The 16,632-nt window shown below is 42.7% G+C and overlaps 1 protein-coding gene across 2 annotated transcripts in view; it reads right to left on the bottom strand.

The window, feature by feature from the left end:
• The window catches only part of pvrl2l (PVR cell adhesion molecule related 2 like), a 285,499-nt gene that overhangs the window by 107,190 nt on the left and 161,677 nt on the right, over nucleotides 1-16,632 (bottom strand). Inside the window, exon 7 of one of the 2 annotated variants that reach the window (XM_056399354.1) lies at nucleotides 9,940-14,004. The exons of the other annotated variant lie outside the window; for it this stretch is intronic. Coding sequence (XP_056255329.1) covers nucleotides 13,370-14,004 — 635 coding nt within the window. The 3' untranslated portion in view covers nucleotides 9,940-13,369. Of the gene's footprint in view, nucleotides 1-9,939; nucleotides 14,005-16,632 lie in introns of those variants that run through there. 2 annotated transcript variants of the gene reach the window in all.

The following is a 16,632-nucleotide window of genomic DNA, read 5'->3' as shown; positions in this document are numbered from 1 at the left end:
ATAAAAACACTATTCTGATCTTTAACTGCATATCGAAGAAGATCAGCCGTGACAGATAAGAGGCATGTAAAGAAATGCGAGGCAGCGAGAGGAAGTGGAGATGAGCGGCAATCTGTCTCCTGCCGTGACAGTAATATTTTTGGGGGTTTGAGCATGTAGTGTATTTATATAAGAGCATTTGAAGCCTCTCCTTCTCTCTTCTTCTGCGTCTCTGTTGTCGTGTGGTTACGGTGCATTGAATCACTGGAGGACTGAGGAACAGATATAAACACACGTGTTTATGAAATTATGTTAATTTCTGCTGCCTAATGTCACTAATGCTTTGAGAAGTGTAAATACATAAAGTAAAAACACACCTGCAGATACACAACTCACAATATTCACTATAAAACCCACTCAGCTGTCAAGTTTGATCCCTGAAGTAAAGCTGTGTATATATTTGTGCTCGTTATACTAAACACACACAGACACACACACACACTGCAAATGCACACACACACAACTCAAATCTCTTCAGCTGACAAACCTGCGCCCTGCAGCAGAGGAGTACACAAGTTTGTATCCTCATAAAAAAAAAAAACACACACACACACATACACTTGACCCTTGTTCCACATACTTACACTCACATTTACACACACACACACAGACACACACACACACACACACACACACACACACAGATCCGCTGTTTCACACTCACAAACAGAACCGTCAGACTCTCTGAAGCGAGCCTCTCTAATCCAGCAGAAAACAGTGCAGGGTTTTATCTCTCCTCCTAAACTTAGCAGCTAATCAACACCTCCAACTAGATGTATAAGACCCATACGCAAACAGACACATAAAACACAGGCTGTTATACACCAAGGACACCTCACAGCTGGGGGTGCAAACAATGTTGATCTTTGAGAAACTAGAATCACTTCCTTGTGTTGTATATGAATCGTATAAAATATGAACCATTTGTGTGAAATTTCATCATGAATGCTGTGTGAGGTCTTGAGTTATGGTGTTTTGTGAGGTCACTGTGACCTTTGTCCGTTGACAACCAAAACTGAATCAGTTCGTCCTTGAGTCCTTGTGAATGTTTGTGTCATATTTGAAGAAGTTCCTTCAAGGTGTTACTGAGATAGTGTGTCCACAATAATGGGACGGACAGCACGAAAACAATCGGGTTAGCATAGCTTAGCATAAAGACTGGAAACAGGGGGAAACAGTTAGCATAGCTCTGATGAGAAATGAGAAATAATGTGGTGATTTATGAACTTCAGAGGAGCCAGTATGGGGATTTTGTTTTGACCTTTGGACAGAACCGGTCATTCTGTCTTATGCTAAGCTAAGCTAACTAACTGCTGACTGTAGCTCCATATTCAGCATATACAGACAAGAGAGTGGTATTAATCTCTCCATGTTACTCTCAGTGAGAAAGTAAAAAGGCGTATTTCCCAAAATGTCAAACAAATCCTTTAAATGTCACATATATTTAGTTGATAGAAGCAGCTGGGACACGTTAGCACACAGCACTGTCCTGACTGTCTTCACACAGCGTGCCCCTCGAAACACACTGGAAAAGAGCCGGAAAACCAAGATGTAAGAGAATTCTAGAAAAAAAAACAAAAAAATCATGACATCTTTGGCTAATTTGCCACCATGAACTAAGAGCATCATGACACAACAAACACCCTGAAATCTAAAGAGGACGACCATAAACCGCTCTGCGCTCCAGCAAAGTTAGTGAGTTTACTTTTGCATTAAAGGCCCAACAGTCCTGTAAGCCACACAGCTTATGGACTTAGCAGCTCCGTAAAACTCCCTGTCACCACACAAAATGAACACACACACACACACACAAATATATATTTGCTCCCCGTGGACAAACAGTGATCTGCTCATTTCACAGCTAAATATAACCAGCCCCCCTCATCCGTCTCACTTTTCCCCAGGAGGAAAAAATACAGCAACCAAATATCTGGCCGGTCATCAGCGCTGACCCGACAGATGGAGATGGAGGTTTGCTCGCTGCGATGTGAACAGTTCTGATAAGGAAGGAGAAAACATGAGGGATAGGGCGACAAACTCTGACACCTACACAAGCATCTGGATCCCGGCTTATCTGAGCTTCAAGAAAAGGAATGTCAGGTAGCACTTTAGGAGTTTCAGCTCCAAAATGAGAAATCTATCACTTGACATGATTTCTACAGAAACTCCATTTCTTTTTTCTTTCTGTCTTTTTTTACCTGTAATTTAGATGTTTGCCGGGGAAAATGACACCATTCTCACAGGCTGAATACAGTACTTTAGAGGCACTGAAGGGTAAATTTCAAGTATTTATTTTCTTCACAAAATAAGTTTAAACCTGAAACAGACCCACAACACTGATAATCTGACTCACCATTTATTGACAAAGCCTTGAGCTTTTGGTTTGATTGTTTTGTTGTCAATTTCAGCCTCGTACACACTGTACATGTCCATAATCTGTTGGTGAGATGTTCATATTCTCTGATGCTGTAGGGAATTCGTCCTCGATTTTACCCCTTCAATATAAATAAACCGTTAACATTTTCTTCTGTCTTCAATTCTGTCAAAGAGGGGGAAGGAGTCTTTGACAGACATGATATTGAATCTGTTGAAGGGTGGGTGGGGGAAGGGGGGGGGCTTTTTCTTTTCATCCTGTGGTTTTCGCTCTCAAAGGAATCAGAGAAGATGGAAGCTGGGCTGCTGTCCAACACAGACAAGGCTTTGCACTATAAAAAAACATCTGTCTTGGTAAGTGTTATAATCTCATATTCAGTCACAAAAGCTGATTTTCATTGGAGGAAGAGAGGAAGAAAAAAAATTCCACCCGTGGGGGAGGATAACCTCATTTGTTTCCACGCAGTTTCTCTTGTTTGAGGAGTTTAAAATTTGCCTGAAATGAGTCAGAGCGAGTCTAAACTGAACAAATCATCCGTCTTGTTCCATCTTCAATGCTGATTGATGAGAAATCTGTTAAAAACAAAACTAAATTAAACTAAAAAGTTTTCCTTTTCCATTTATTTCAGACGCCTGATGGAGCCAAGAGAAATCTCCCTTAAAGGTCTGAAAATTGAGAATTTATTGATACTGAGTAAATAGTGAGGTCATCTTGCCGGGTGACATTCAAGGACTGAAAAGTTAATGCTGTGTGGTGAGACTTGATATTTCCCTCTCTAAATTACACCTCCAGCTCCAGCATTCACTGCCACAAAATACTGGTGAAATCATTTTTAAAACTCTGTTGTACAGAAATACACCTGCTGTATGTTGATCCTTAGGCAGACTGAGCTCCAGAGTGCTGAGGTGTCTCCATGGACTGGGCTGATATACAGTATTTCATTTAGAAAAACATCTTTTCTGTCTAGCTAGAAAAAACTGGTTGAATATTCTTCAAATTAAGACACCTTCAAGGATTTTTAAAACTCTGATAGTCGAGCCAATTTCAAGTAATAAAGCAGTGGAGTTGGTCTCAGAGGGCTTTTTATGTGTAGGTGTGCGTACTTTGATCACACTTTCTAATACATTGTTGAACAGCATTAACAGACAGCAACATCTGTTTGCTCCTGAGTGTCAAGAAAGAACCAATCAGTCCGAGCTGAGCTCGCCGCATTAAAAGTAGAAATTCAAAATCAAACAAATTAAATGTCTCGTCTTTCTGCTGTGATTAAAAGTCTCGCTTGTAAAGTGAGAACTGGTTATTAAATTATAGTACAGCTGAGCATGATCTGGTGTAATGAATTCTTTTGGACTGCTACAGGGAAAAGTTGAATTCACCATCAGTGCAAAGATTTTTTTTTGGTCCAAAATTTAAGGATTGCGCAGTACTTAAGTTTTGATCTTTCACAATTAATTGAGTTACTGCTTCATTCATTTTGGTAATATATTAAATGTTTGAATTATTTAATCACATGGGAAAATCAAATATTGGCTGGTTCCAGCTTCTCAGTTGTGAGAATTTACTGCGTCATGTGATGTTTATCATTTTTAATTGATTATGTTTGAGCTTTGGGCTGTTGGTCAGACAAAACATCATTAACTTTAATTAACTGACAGATTAATCAATACTGAACATGATTCGGAATCAGGCTTCAAACGAGCTGTGCAACTGAGACAAATAAAAGTCACAGCAGCAGCTTCCACAACGGAAGGACAAGGCAGAAAATAAAACTGAGATACTGTGATACTAAGAGTGGTGAAGTTAAAGGTTAGAGGAGACAACTCACAAGGTGTTATTAAAAGCTGTAGCAGGCAGGATATTACTAGAAATGCCCCCACATTCACAGACTAAATCACAAGATGCTGCAGTTGAGGAAGCTGCAGAACTGCTGTGGTTGACAAAACTCATTTCTGTACAGACAGAGGTAGAAAAGCTACAACTGACTAATAGTAAAGACTCACACTGCCCAGACAAAGAGTCACTAATGTTTGATCTTCAGCATCACAGTATCAAGTGTGACATTTTTAATCAGATCACATGATGGTTCTGCAGAGTTTACATGAGTCATCAGAGTTACATCACTTTGCCTTGCGCAGTTGCCAACATGTAAAAGACTGACTGGGCAGCTCTGAGCTCCACAAGGCCTCGCGTTGATTTCCCATTTAGGATTAGTCGGAGATCTAAAGTTACACTCAGGTTCAAAAAAACAGTAAAGTGTTGCCAGAGCTGACATGAAATCATAAGTGTTTGCTTGTTGAAGTTGAAACATCAAAGAGATGTTTGATTCAGACAGGAATACAAAGAGGCGGGGTCAAAGCAGGAGTAAATAAAAGCCTGAATGTCTCCAAAAGACGAACAATAAATGAAAAAACAGGCGCACACAGGTCCCTTTGTCTGAACATCAATGCTAAGGTCGCTATCAAAGCAGCAGTAAATCAGCTGATACGATGTCACGCTTGTTCTGAATCAAGTTAATGGGGGGGGCGATCTGGAGTTCTGGACTTCAGGGGCCAGAATCAACAGATAAGGGCTCTTTACATCCAGCTCATTACTGAAATGCTCCAGGATTCTTCAGTGAGTTGAAATTTCATTTTTTTAGTCTGAAATGACTGAAATGACTCCATATCCTGAGGGGGTGGAGGGTTGGAAAGAAATGTAAATGGTCAAGTTTCCTTGAAAGTTAAAGCTGAAAGTCCTGGAATTGAAATTCATTTGGAGCCCAGCTGAGTGTTTTTCTTTTTTATTAGTGAATACATGAATGAAAAGGCACAAAGACACAGAGCAGACAGACAAATAAGTTTTCTATTGCTGGCAGTCTATGTCAACTTGCTTTATTCTTCACCAATTGAAAGTAACAACCAGTGCTTTTTAGTAGAAGAAAGGAGAGTGAATATTGGACTGAAATTCATGAGGTGGCAAGAAACATGACTCCAAATCAATGTTAATGCTGGTCGATGGGGAACAAGTTCAACACATGAACTTCAAACACTTGCTTGAAAGCTGATGAGTAAAAGTCTTGTCAGGACTCAGTACATTCACGGTGGTGGAGACCACATGTTTCTTTGTTCCACAGACAAAGAACTCACATCCCCACAATTCCTCACTGTTCACACCTGGGGTACGACCCTCCCCCAGGGACCTCACTGACCAGTCAGTGTTGGTCAGTGTGTGACATTGCGCCCCCCCCCCCAGGGTGTCACCAGACAAAGCCAGATGTCCGTCTTTGTTCTCTCTCTTCTGTCCTCGGCCTCCTCTCCCCTCTCAGCTCTTCATGGAGGCTCCAGCTCAGGTCGGCCCTGCTACCTGAGACATCAGCTCTCTGGCCGGCCCGCTCACAACAGACTGCAACACTCTCTCTCACTCTGCTCTTCAACAGCAGAGTGGACAAGTTTACTTCAGCGGCTACGACACAAAGTGTGCTGGCTGATTTTCGGGGGACAACCAAAGCCACAGCAGCACTCCACCAGGAAGCCACCCAACTGACTGGACTCTGACTGGAAAAATTAGAAATTATCATTTGGTGAAAAAGAATAAACTGTATAAAGATTGACTCATTTTAAGGCAAAAACATTAAACACCTTACCTCCAGGCTAAAACCAATGTTACCATGGTAACAATCAATGAATCCTGCGCTGACCAGTAGCACCCAACAACAAAAAAAAGGAAAAGATGGGTCATAGCTGAGCAATTGGATGCAATGACTCGGTCTGCCATTTTTTTATTTTGATTTAAAAAAAGCCTTAATTTACCCAGAATTGATTGTACCACCTTAAGATAGTCAAGAACTAAGCTTCTTTGTGCAACAGATGAATTTAGACTCAGTCTATCTGAGGTCTGATTGTTTGTTCTATCTAAGACACAGTCGAAGTCTGTCTCTGTGAAACCAGACAAAGGGTTAACAACTGATGTGACAATAACTTTTATACAGTCACAATAATACACCGATTGCAGTGGACACGCCGAGGACCAATTTGACCCAGCACATGCTGCGCTCGGGAAAGTATAGAAGCAAGTTAGGAAGCAAGCGCAGAAACAGTTACATGGTTGAAACGTCAATCTTTTGCCAGTAGAAGTGTTCATGTGAACCCGAGCAAACTGAAACACTTAAACGTCCACAATCCTAGGATCACTGGGTGTGAAAATTGTTAAATGACATTCTGCTTTAAAACCGTGTTCTACATTATTCATCTTAAACTGTTCATCTGCCTCCACGCCGTAAAAAAACAAGTAAAAATAAAATAAAATAAATAAAGGCGGCCAATTGAAATGAATGGCCATTGACGTGAACATGCACATCCAAAACCTGAAATAACCTGGACCAAAACAAACAAAAAAAAAAAGTCATGACGAATTGCATCACTAAGTATAGCACAGAGCACTGCAGGAGCAGCGCAGTGGGAGAGGAGGAAGGTATCCTGAGGAGCAGGAAGGCAGGACAGCGCTGCTTTAAGTAAATTGGTTACAGAATACAATGAGATCTCTTCTAACCAGTGTTGGGAGGAGGAACCTTGGTCCACTTCTGCTGGAGTCTCAGCTGGCCTGGCAGGAGCTCGGCTTTAACTGGATTAACAACAAAAGCCAAGCTCAATAACTAATAGGCCTCTTCTTCCTCCTCTCCCTTTACTCCATTCCCCTCGATCCCCTTCTCTCTCTCTCTCTCTCTCTCTCTCTCCCCTCTCTTTCTATCTCGCCGTCTTCCTCTTCCTTCAGAGTGAAGCAGAGAGATAATGCGGAACACTTTCATGCCTTCTGCTGAATTAAACATACAGAGAACAGCTTGTACTGGGTGCTAAAGCTGAAGCGAAGAGAGAGGGAATATGAAAACGGAGGATATATACAATTCCGCCCCTGCACAGGGGTCCCCAGAGTGCTGCTGAACATTTCTTTACAATTAAAAAGATCTGTCAGCGATAGACTGCACTGAAGAAAGCTAAACAGGACAGCCTTTTTTTCACTAATTGGCTGGGACTGTCAGTAGTCGTTGGGTGGAAGCGGCCAATCGGCACGCAGAGGGGTGGCACAGTGCTCAAAAATACTCCTCTGAGGCTGCTACCCACCTCCAGCTTTCATTGTCGGAGCTGTAAATCCCCATCTTGCCAATCTCCTATTCCTCTCACACTCTCTCTGTTATCTTGACGCTGGAGCCAACCAATTGGGCACCACAAGTAACAAATCTGTCCATCTCTAACTCCAGGCTTGATGGTGAATAATTGACAGTGTTTCAAACGTTCTCGGTCTCAGGTGGTTCACACAAAAACCTGGTGATGTCTTCTCATCCTCTCGGCGGGGGCTGAGGCTTCAGTTTCTGTTCTGCCTCTCTTCTTTTTCAACTCTCGATCTCTCTGATCTGAGAAGAAAAAGTCTTCCTTTCTCTCCCCTCTCTCCAAGCCTGTTTGGTATTCCCCAGATGGAGTGGTGAGCTACCACCCTCCTCCTGCAGCCTCCTCTCCCTCCGTTCCACTCTCTTTCCCTCTGACAGAGCTAAGTGACCTGTTACAACATCCTCTGCTTAGCATGGGTGCCACACTCACAGCAGCAAGGACAAGACTTTACAGGGGTTGCGTTCAGGACTGCAACCTCTCAGAACACACAGCATGTGAGGCGGGGCAGCGGGCTAAGGATCAGAGAGGGACGCTTGTAACTAGCACGACCCCATTATCAACTGACCGGACAGGCTGCTGGGAAAGTCTGTTTCACTCACTAGGAAAAGGGACTATTCAAGGAAGCCATGTTGTCTTCTTTTAGGATTAAATTGTATTCACTGTGATCAAAGATAAATAATCTTGTTGAGCACCATTTCAATTGGTTAATTAGATTAGATACAAGGTTGCGTTTTAACCTTGTGAAGTTCCTCAACAGGTTTTCAGATCTTTCTCTGAGCTTCCCTTTTAACTTCATTCTCCTAAATGGAGCTAATGAAAAGATCAAGCACATTTATCATTAACTTCTAAAGTTTCACTAGTTTTAAAGGTCAGATATGTTCCCACAAAGGCCTCCTTTTATCTCATTGAGACATTTTGCTGACACAGATTTTTGTCTGACAGCACATTTCTTCCGATTACTGAATTTTTACTTGTTTGTGGAAGTGAAGGCACCAAACTCTTTAACACCATTTGAAACTGGCATAAAAATATGATGTGTATCTGGATGAGAAATGTGTGAATCTTGCAGAATGCAGTGTGATCAGAAACTACATCTGGAGGTGGTCTGGCTCATATTGTGATCAGAACTTAGCCAGGTGAACATACAACCGGTACAGCATGACCCAATAGCACACAAGCTGAAAGGTCATCTGACTCTGATTCCTGTGAGCTTAAAGTTCCTCCAGCCATGTGTAAAACTCTATAAAAATACTCTGCTATGATTCATATTTAGTTGAACATGGTTTTCACACACAATGAAAAAAAAAATCAAAAACTGGGTCTGAAGCTCCTCTCCTCTTACTTCCTGGTTGAGAAACCTGGATCAGGCCTTGAGCCCCGCCCACCACCTGCCTGCTCCAGGTGGACAGGTGAAAGAGCAGAGAGCATCAAGATGGTTAGAGGAGGAAACATCAGAGAGACTCAGCCACATGTTTGAGCCTCAGTCAGACCCAGACTCAGAGGAGGAGTCTGAGACCAGAACCAGAGACTAGCAGACGGATCAGAGCGGTTAGCACAGTTAGCATCCTGTATTTGTTTATGTTACTTGTTAGCTTGTAACTGGCCGTGGCTGACACAGTATTAGTGGTTGTGCTAATGCTAACTCTCCCTCTCTGTACTGACAAGGTTACAGGTTTATTTAGCCCGTCCCCACAAGTTGACAGGATTGGTTCCTTAGGTTTGTGATGTATGAAACCCTGGCTGTCTGAATCTGTTTTTATGAGACTGTCATTGGTTCACTGCAGTTCAAGGTGGGAACACTCATTCATGGTGTTGACTGAATAACATATGGATTTTAACAAGGTTAACCACCTGATTTTCATTGGAGGTCTTTAAACAAACCCAGCAAAAGCAGCAGGAATCTTCCCCTATAAAAAGTGATTTAAATATGAATGAATACCGTTCATGACACTGCTTCCCTTCACCCAGGATTTATCAAGTGTAACTGTAAATTCCTCTGGATTACATGGTATTATCCGGATAATGTATCCAGATACAGATCAGAATTTAATACCAGGTGTAAACGGGGCCTTGTGTTGTACTTCACAGTATAAAAGTAAAGTGTAAATGGGAAAAAAGTGTTTCCCATTAGACTGGCCAAAAGTGTTATGTAAAGGGAATCTTCCAGGTGTGACTGTGTGCAGGCTTCTGAAGTTGAAGTGAAGTTAGTAAAACTTGCAACACATCCTGTTACAGATCTGTTGAAGAGTGAGAATATCCCAGAGCAGGTGCGCTATACTGCACTGTGCTGTGAAATGTGCCGAGGAAATACAAAGATGTGGGAGTCTGGTATTTATAGACTGATAACACGGCTCTGCTTAATTAATTACCAGTTTTTCCACAGAGAATTGTTTCAGGAAGGTTTTTTTTTATTGAAAATGGGTTGTGCAAAAACAAAAGTTATGACTGACGATGAGTTTTCTCACTAAGGGTACATGCATGCTACAAGACTCGGGATGTTAATTAGGCGCCAAAGTTGTGATCACAGTCAATTGTTCAGAATTACAGCGGTGTGAGAAACCCCTGGGGAAAATATGTGCTGAGGCAGGCAATGGCCAAATAGAGGGTAAATGTGAAATATGATTAAACAGAGTGCTTCCAAAAAATCAGGGGTTTTATTTTTGGAGTGAGAAACATTAACATTTTGAAGTCTAATAAAGAAAATAAGATCTTTTCCATCTGTTAAAACATAAGTTACTGTCGGCAGCTTTAAACTGCCGGTTCAAACTGTAAACCAGATATATTACATCGTATAAAACAGGGTTTTTTTCTGTTCTCTGCGGTTTAAAAGTCTAGATCTTGGAGCATGCATGCACCCTGCGGAGCTGAAAACACACTTTAATACTTTATTCCAAACTGTACCGCAGTGGATACATTAAACAACTTCTACTGCATGTGACACGTGTGTCAACAGAAGATATTACAATATGGCTGTTTCTCAGTTACTTTGAGATTAATTGGCATCCTGTCCAAACACACTGTGAAACGTGACTGAACGTGTTGTAACATAGCAGATCTCACTGTCTGATTTACAGAATCAACAGGTTACACCGTGTATAATGTTCGACAACAATCAACAATAAGGGACCTGCTCAGGGGGGAAGTAGGTTTCCTTAACACAAGAAAATCAATCAGCTGATGTTTTGAATTTCAAATGTCTAATGTCTCAGCTTTCAATTTACAGATGAGTCTGTGTTTAACCCACAGAACAGGAGTTATAATTCATTTTGGGTAACAGCATCTTAATTATTATCACAATATACTGAAAAATGAGCAAATGAAACGAGACAGGACTTGTAATATGAGGTTGAGATAACTGATGGTAAACAGGCCTGTTTACCTGCTGAAGATGTACAGACCTTTTACAATGTTGAAGATCATCACATTCTTTATCCTTTGTTCCCTTATCAGATCCTTTCTCATAAATATTACTTGTGTTGACATTTACAACACCTTCAGAATACATCTTAATGAAGGCAACAAAGATTATACAAAACCTTTTATACCACCGTTTCAGTTCTGATTTTACTCACAGTACCCTGACTGCTACATGATTCACTCCACCCAAGTTGAACACACGACACACAATCACAGCGCATGTCTAAAGTAGCTAAGTGTATGATTGGGATGTAACACAGTGAGACTTTTTGGACTTTTCCAGGATCTCTGTACGTCTCTGAGGAGGTTTCCTCTCCTGATGCGGAGATTCAGCTGCACAGAGCCTCGCTGCGTCACCTCTCCACCACTCCAACATAACAAAAGACAAAGTCATATAGTTCAACAGTTGATTAAAAAAAACTGCCCATTTGGTGCTCTGAATGAAAAAATGATGAGTAGGAAAAACCTGGAAACCAATAAGGCAAATGTGTTCCAGAAACATACCAGCTATGTCTCAGTTTCTTGTTATTCATTAGCAAATATGCTGCAAAAAATATCCATTCTAACAAGAAATGTAATTAAGCACAGAGGCTCCAAATCATTCAAATTAAAAACTGCAACTTTTCCAAATGAAGTTCTGCATGTTCAATGAACTCTCTTGAACAATACACCATTAATCTTAATGTTCAATTAAAGATCTCATTAAAGATAAAGTATCTCACCTTTAAGAGAAGGTTTAGCGTCTACCTGTCGTTTCGCAGTGAACAAGAAACAAAGATTCGAGAGTTTGGGATTTCATTAAGCCTGCTTTCTCAAATGTGTCTTGGACTGTGTCCTTCTGTCCAATCAGAATACAGAACATGGAATAATCCGGTACATAGCCTAAGAACATTCTGCAGGACATGGAAAATGAATACATGAAATAGAGCAGCCTCCGACAAAGCCGGTGAATATTTTGCCTCGTTGAATGCGACCCAGATAGGAATATAAATACGAGTTATCCCCTTCTTCCTGCACACAGTCATTACGGCACTCATCTAAGCCGCTCATTATGTAAATAAAGAAAGAGCAGAATAAGAGGGAGATGTAATGTGTGTGGGACAGAAAACATACAAAGGGTGCAGGATGCATGTGGAACCGAACGACAGGAGACGGAGGGAAAAAGACAGGAAGAGAAAAAGGGGAATAAAGGAGGAGGAAATGTAGAGAAAGTGAGAGAAGACTTAAAGAGGAAAAGGGGGAAAATAGAGTTGCAAACAAAGAAAAGCACATCTTTTTTTTTTTAACCATTAAATGAGTCATTACCAACCCAATGGAACTGTGTGAAACCCCCAAGGCTCCCGGTGCTTCTTTTCCTTAGCAAGATCAACACCATTACACAACAGTAACAACAACAGCAACAACATCTACAACAACAACGACAACAACGATTGTGCTATAGTGACACGGCGCCCAATATATAGATGATGCACATCATTAACACCACAGCCAGCTGCACATTAGCACACACTGTTAAGTCTGTTATGTCACTCAGTTTAGTGGCCGCGCTTCAGCTGCACCCATCAGGAAACCAGGTGGTGTCACAGGGTGGGGCACGAACCCCCCCGAGTCACTGTGAGCCCCCCCAAAAAAAGTCGTCACTTGCGATGATCGGAAACTCGATTATTGTTGCCGGGACAACAAGTTTGGCCTTTTTTTTTTTTTCAAGTTTCAAAACGATTCAGGTGAAGCGTCAGAGCAGCGGCGACATCCACAGAAGTTCAACGTGATGAAGCATCTATTTCTTTTATTCTGGAACAGGAAGGCAAGTTTTGAATAGTGGTGTTTAGGAGTAGTGGTTTCGGTGTTTGCGGCTTTGCAGATTATGTTTTCTTGTCAGGTATAAAATACAAACAATGTAGTCACTCAGCACATAATCACACACTGGCAAAGCTGAAGAAACAAGAACGTAGCAATTAGCAGCATCGCGTCAGAGTTGCTGTGGTTTTGCTCTTTGCAGTTTTTTTTTTCTTTCTTTTTTTTAAGATTTTGTCATGTTTGGCTGACACTGAAAGACATCTGTCTCCATGATACAGTTAAACACACAGTGCACTATTGCCACCACAAGTTTCCCTTCATCAGCTTCGCATCAACTTCATTTTGACTTTCTGTTTCCTTTTTATCATTTTTCTTTAAATCCTCTTTTTATAAAATGACGCAGTTGCAGTCAAGCAGAGAGGATATAATCGATGGCATCTCTTTAATCAGGGTAAATGTTAAGCAGGTAGGAGTTTAGCTGATGGAGGCGATGTTGAATTATTTGGTGGTGAAGGGGGGGCTGGCTTGGACTCCCCTCTCCCTCCACCACATCTCCTTTCTCTATTTTCAGCCCTCGTCTTTTCTTTCCTCTCCTTCGTCCTCAGACGTAAATGGCAGTCCGGGAAATGACAGAGCCATCTCTCTGAGACTCCATGTCGTCGTCGAGGTACACATCCATTTCCTCTTCGCCGCCGTGGCCTCTGCGGACGTGATAGGCCGGAGGCAGCATGTTCCCGCTTCCCCCGACTCCTCCGAACCTGTCATACTGCTCCTCCTCTTCTTCCATGCTGTCATCCAGGTCGAACTTCCTCCTCTCACCTTCACCCATCTCACCACTAAGGAGGATGTCATGGGCAGAGGGGGGGTTGCCGGTCGAGGAGTGGTGGAGATGATGGTGGTGGTAATCGTTGGCCTTTTCTGTCAGAGTTCCCGTGGCGTCGCAGCCCTCCCGGTACGTGTAGATGGGCCCGTTGTTGTTCGCTCCGGTCCCGTTCTTGCTGCTACTGTTGCCCGTCCCGCTGAAAAGCAGACGGGCCTTATTGCCATAGTCCCCGCCATTGCTCCCGCCGCTGCCCGTTGCTATGGAGTCCCCGCTGCTGGGGTAGCCGCGCCTCTGCTGTCGGCGGCTGCGGGTCAGGAGAACGGCAATGAGCGTGACAACCAATAGCAGGGCCAGAAGGGAGCCGATGACGGCGCCCGCCACAACGCCGGCGCTGGGCGGATCCTCCAAGGCTTCTGCAGAGGGGATGGAGGGGTTGGAAGGAGGGATGGAAAAATGGGTGGAGGAAAAGAAAAAAAGGGAAGGAATTGATGGCTGTTTTTAAGGAAGTCTTGCTCAGTGTTGGAGGAGGTGTTCACAGTTCTTCTTGTATTGTAAGTGTGCTGTAGTGATAGTAGTGGTGTCTTCTTCTACGTGTGTTACAATCCTCTTACAAGTGTGTAGTAATGTTCTTCTCAGTGTAATCCCCTGGTAAGAGTGCAGTCAGTCATTGCTGGGATCAGGCTGAATGGGACTCACTCTCTCCCAGCGGCTCGTTGCGCTGCAGACATTTTGCTCTACACACATCTGTCCAGCTGCTGGCACTTTGGTTTTTTTGTGGCCCCGCCCCCTTTTTGCCAGCTGGGGAATAGCCTTTTACTACTGTAACGATCCTTTGCTCTATACTTCATGTTGGTGTGAGCCAAGTTTGCCTCTCCACTCTTGTTTCAGTCCAAGATTGAAACAAAAATGAGAGATGGGTTAACAGCAACAGCAGAAAGTGCATTGTTTTGTGCTGTGTGCTGTTTTTGCCATGGGTTAGAGGTGTCGGCCCGGCAGAGCCACACACATGCACACACACACACACACACACACACACACACACACACACACACGCACACATGCACACACACACACACACACACACAGGACAGACACACAGGACAGACAGGCAGAAGGGTTATTTGAATAGGGTCAGTGGAAACGAGCACACAGTCGTGCCTGGAAAATGCCACAATGTTTGATATCCCTGGAGCACTCCTACTTCTACCCTCCGTTTCCAAGCCTCCTAATTATACCCACTCCTCATCCCTTCTCTCCCCTCTCATCCTCTCCATCCTCTGCTTCCTCCCCATTCCTCTCTTATCGGTCAGCTAGTCAAACCACGGGGCAGAGTGATCGCCTGCTGTCAGCCCAGGACTGAGTCCAGATCTCACTGATCAGCAGCACACAAAGGTAAAAGGTTCACACTGTGGAGCGAGACTCGTGCCAGGACATATTTAAGAGGATTCTCTGTAGGAATATGAGAGAGAAGAGAGGTCTGGCTCAGGTAGTGTAGGATTTGTATGAGTGGATTCATGCTGGGCTACAAAGAGAAGAAAAGAAAGTGTCAAACCAGGCAAGGAGAAGTGTTGAACCTATAGTGAAGGATTGCACAAGGCCAGATAATGTTTTTTCTCTTCTCCTGTGAATTGCATGCTGTTTCTTTGGGGTGCAGCAAGGGCAGCAGAACGCAGAACAGCAGGGGGATCTGAACCCCTTCCTGCTTTATGCAAATAACAGCGAGGTTGTGCCAGTACTCCTGGCAAACACAGCAGTGAATGCCAATCAAACAATCTCAGCTTGGCTGAATTGAGCACTGTGTGGGGTTACGAGCCAGGGCAGCACCAGAGAGGGAAAGACTTTTTTCCATTCAGTGAAATCAGGTTGGACATCAAATAATGATCTGTATGATGCTGATGAGTGTGAGGTATGCTAACAAAACCAGTGTTTTGGGGGGTGTCAGTATGAAGCGAGCCTGGAGTGAGAGCCTGTGATTTATACAAATTGTTCATTAAGAAGCGAGGAGATGAAAGAGGGGAGAGAACGAGGAAGACGTTTATGGTAGAGAGAGAGGAGCAGATGAGAAGAGAGGAGAGTTAAGAGGAGAGGACTTCAGTTTGATTTCAAACACTCTCGCTGTGGTCTCGCACAGCGATGCAGGAGGGTTATGCCAGGGTGAGACAGACGGGTTGGGCAGATGAGGCGGGGCTCTTGGGACAGGATATGATGTCTAAATTAGGGGACAGTGTCTGGTGATATCCGAGTGAAGTGACAGAAGGCATTAAGGATGATGAATCCAACTTTCCCTGTCCTAGTTTCCTCTCTCTGCAAACTTACACACTGCCATGGAAACACAACTCGCAGGCCAACATGTTATTTATATTTATTGTGCCATTTATATTTTAAGCATTAGTGGCATTTATCAAGTGCCTTAGTGAGAGACAGTTGAATAATGGCCCTTTGTGGAAGGTCTTTGGGGGCTGTCATCCTTCTGTTAATCAAGTACTTTAAAACCTATTATTCTGTATAAGCTATAAAGAACACTGTTCCTACCAAGGTCCATTAGAGCTGGCGTGTTCATTTTTCAATATATTTCACATCACATGCAGGAGCAGATTGATTTTCTTTCCAGTTTTCTCTCAAAAGTCCAGAACTCTGGGATGAAAAGTGATAGTTAAACAGAAATGATGTTGTGTTTCCTGTGTGGCGATTGGAAAGCAGCTGGTTCAACTTGGTTGAATACAGCTGAAATTGGCTGCTGTCATTAAAACGTGGACACTGTGTGCCTCAGTAACTCATTTGACAAATACATGTTATGAAACCATTTTATACTTTATCTTAACCTCACTGTTCCCCAACACTGAATTCTTCTGGACTTTAAAGTAAACTTTAAAATGAAGGTGGAAAAAATAATGATGTTAACATAATGTCTTTGCCATGGCTGATAAATTAGCATACAATAATTATCATTACATTAATAAAATACAAACAAACACACTTGGTTCTTGCCAACAATTGGATGAGAGGACTTATACTAAGCTCATGTGGCCAGGTGCAGTAAT

The sequence above is a fragment of the Seriola aureovittata genome, chromosome 16 (genome assembly GCF_021018895.1).
Source record: "Seriola aureovittata isolate HTS-2021-v1 ecotype China chromosome 16, ASM2101889v1, whole genome shotgun sequence".
NCBI lineage: Eukaryota > Metazoa > Chordata > Actinopteri > Carangiformes > Carangidae > Seriola > Seriola aureovittata.
Note: the sequence above shows the minus strand (reverse complement) of the source record. Positions and strands in the feature narration are given on the sequence as shown.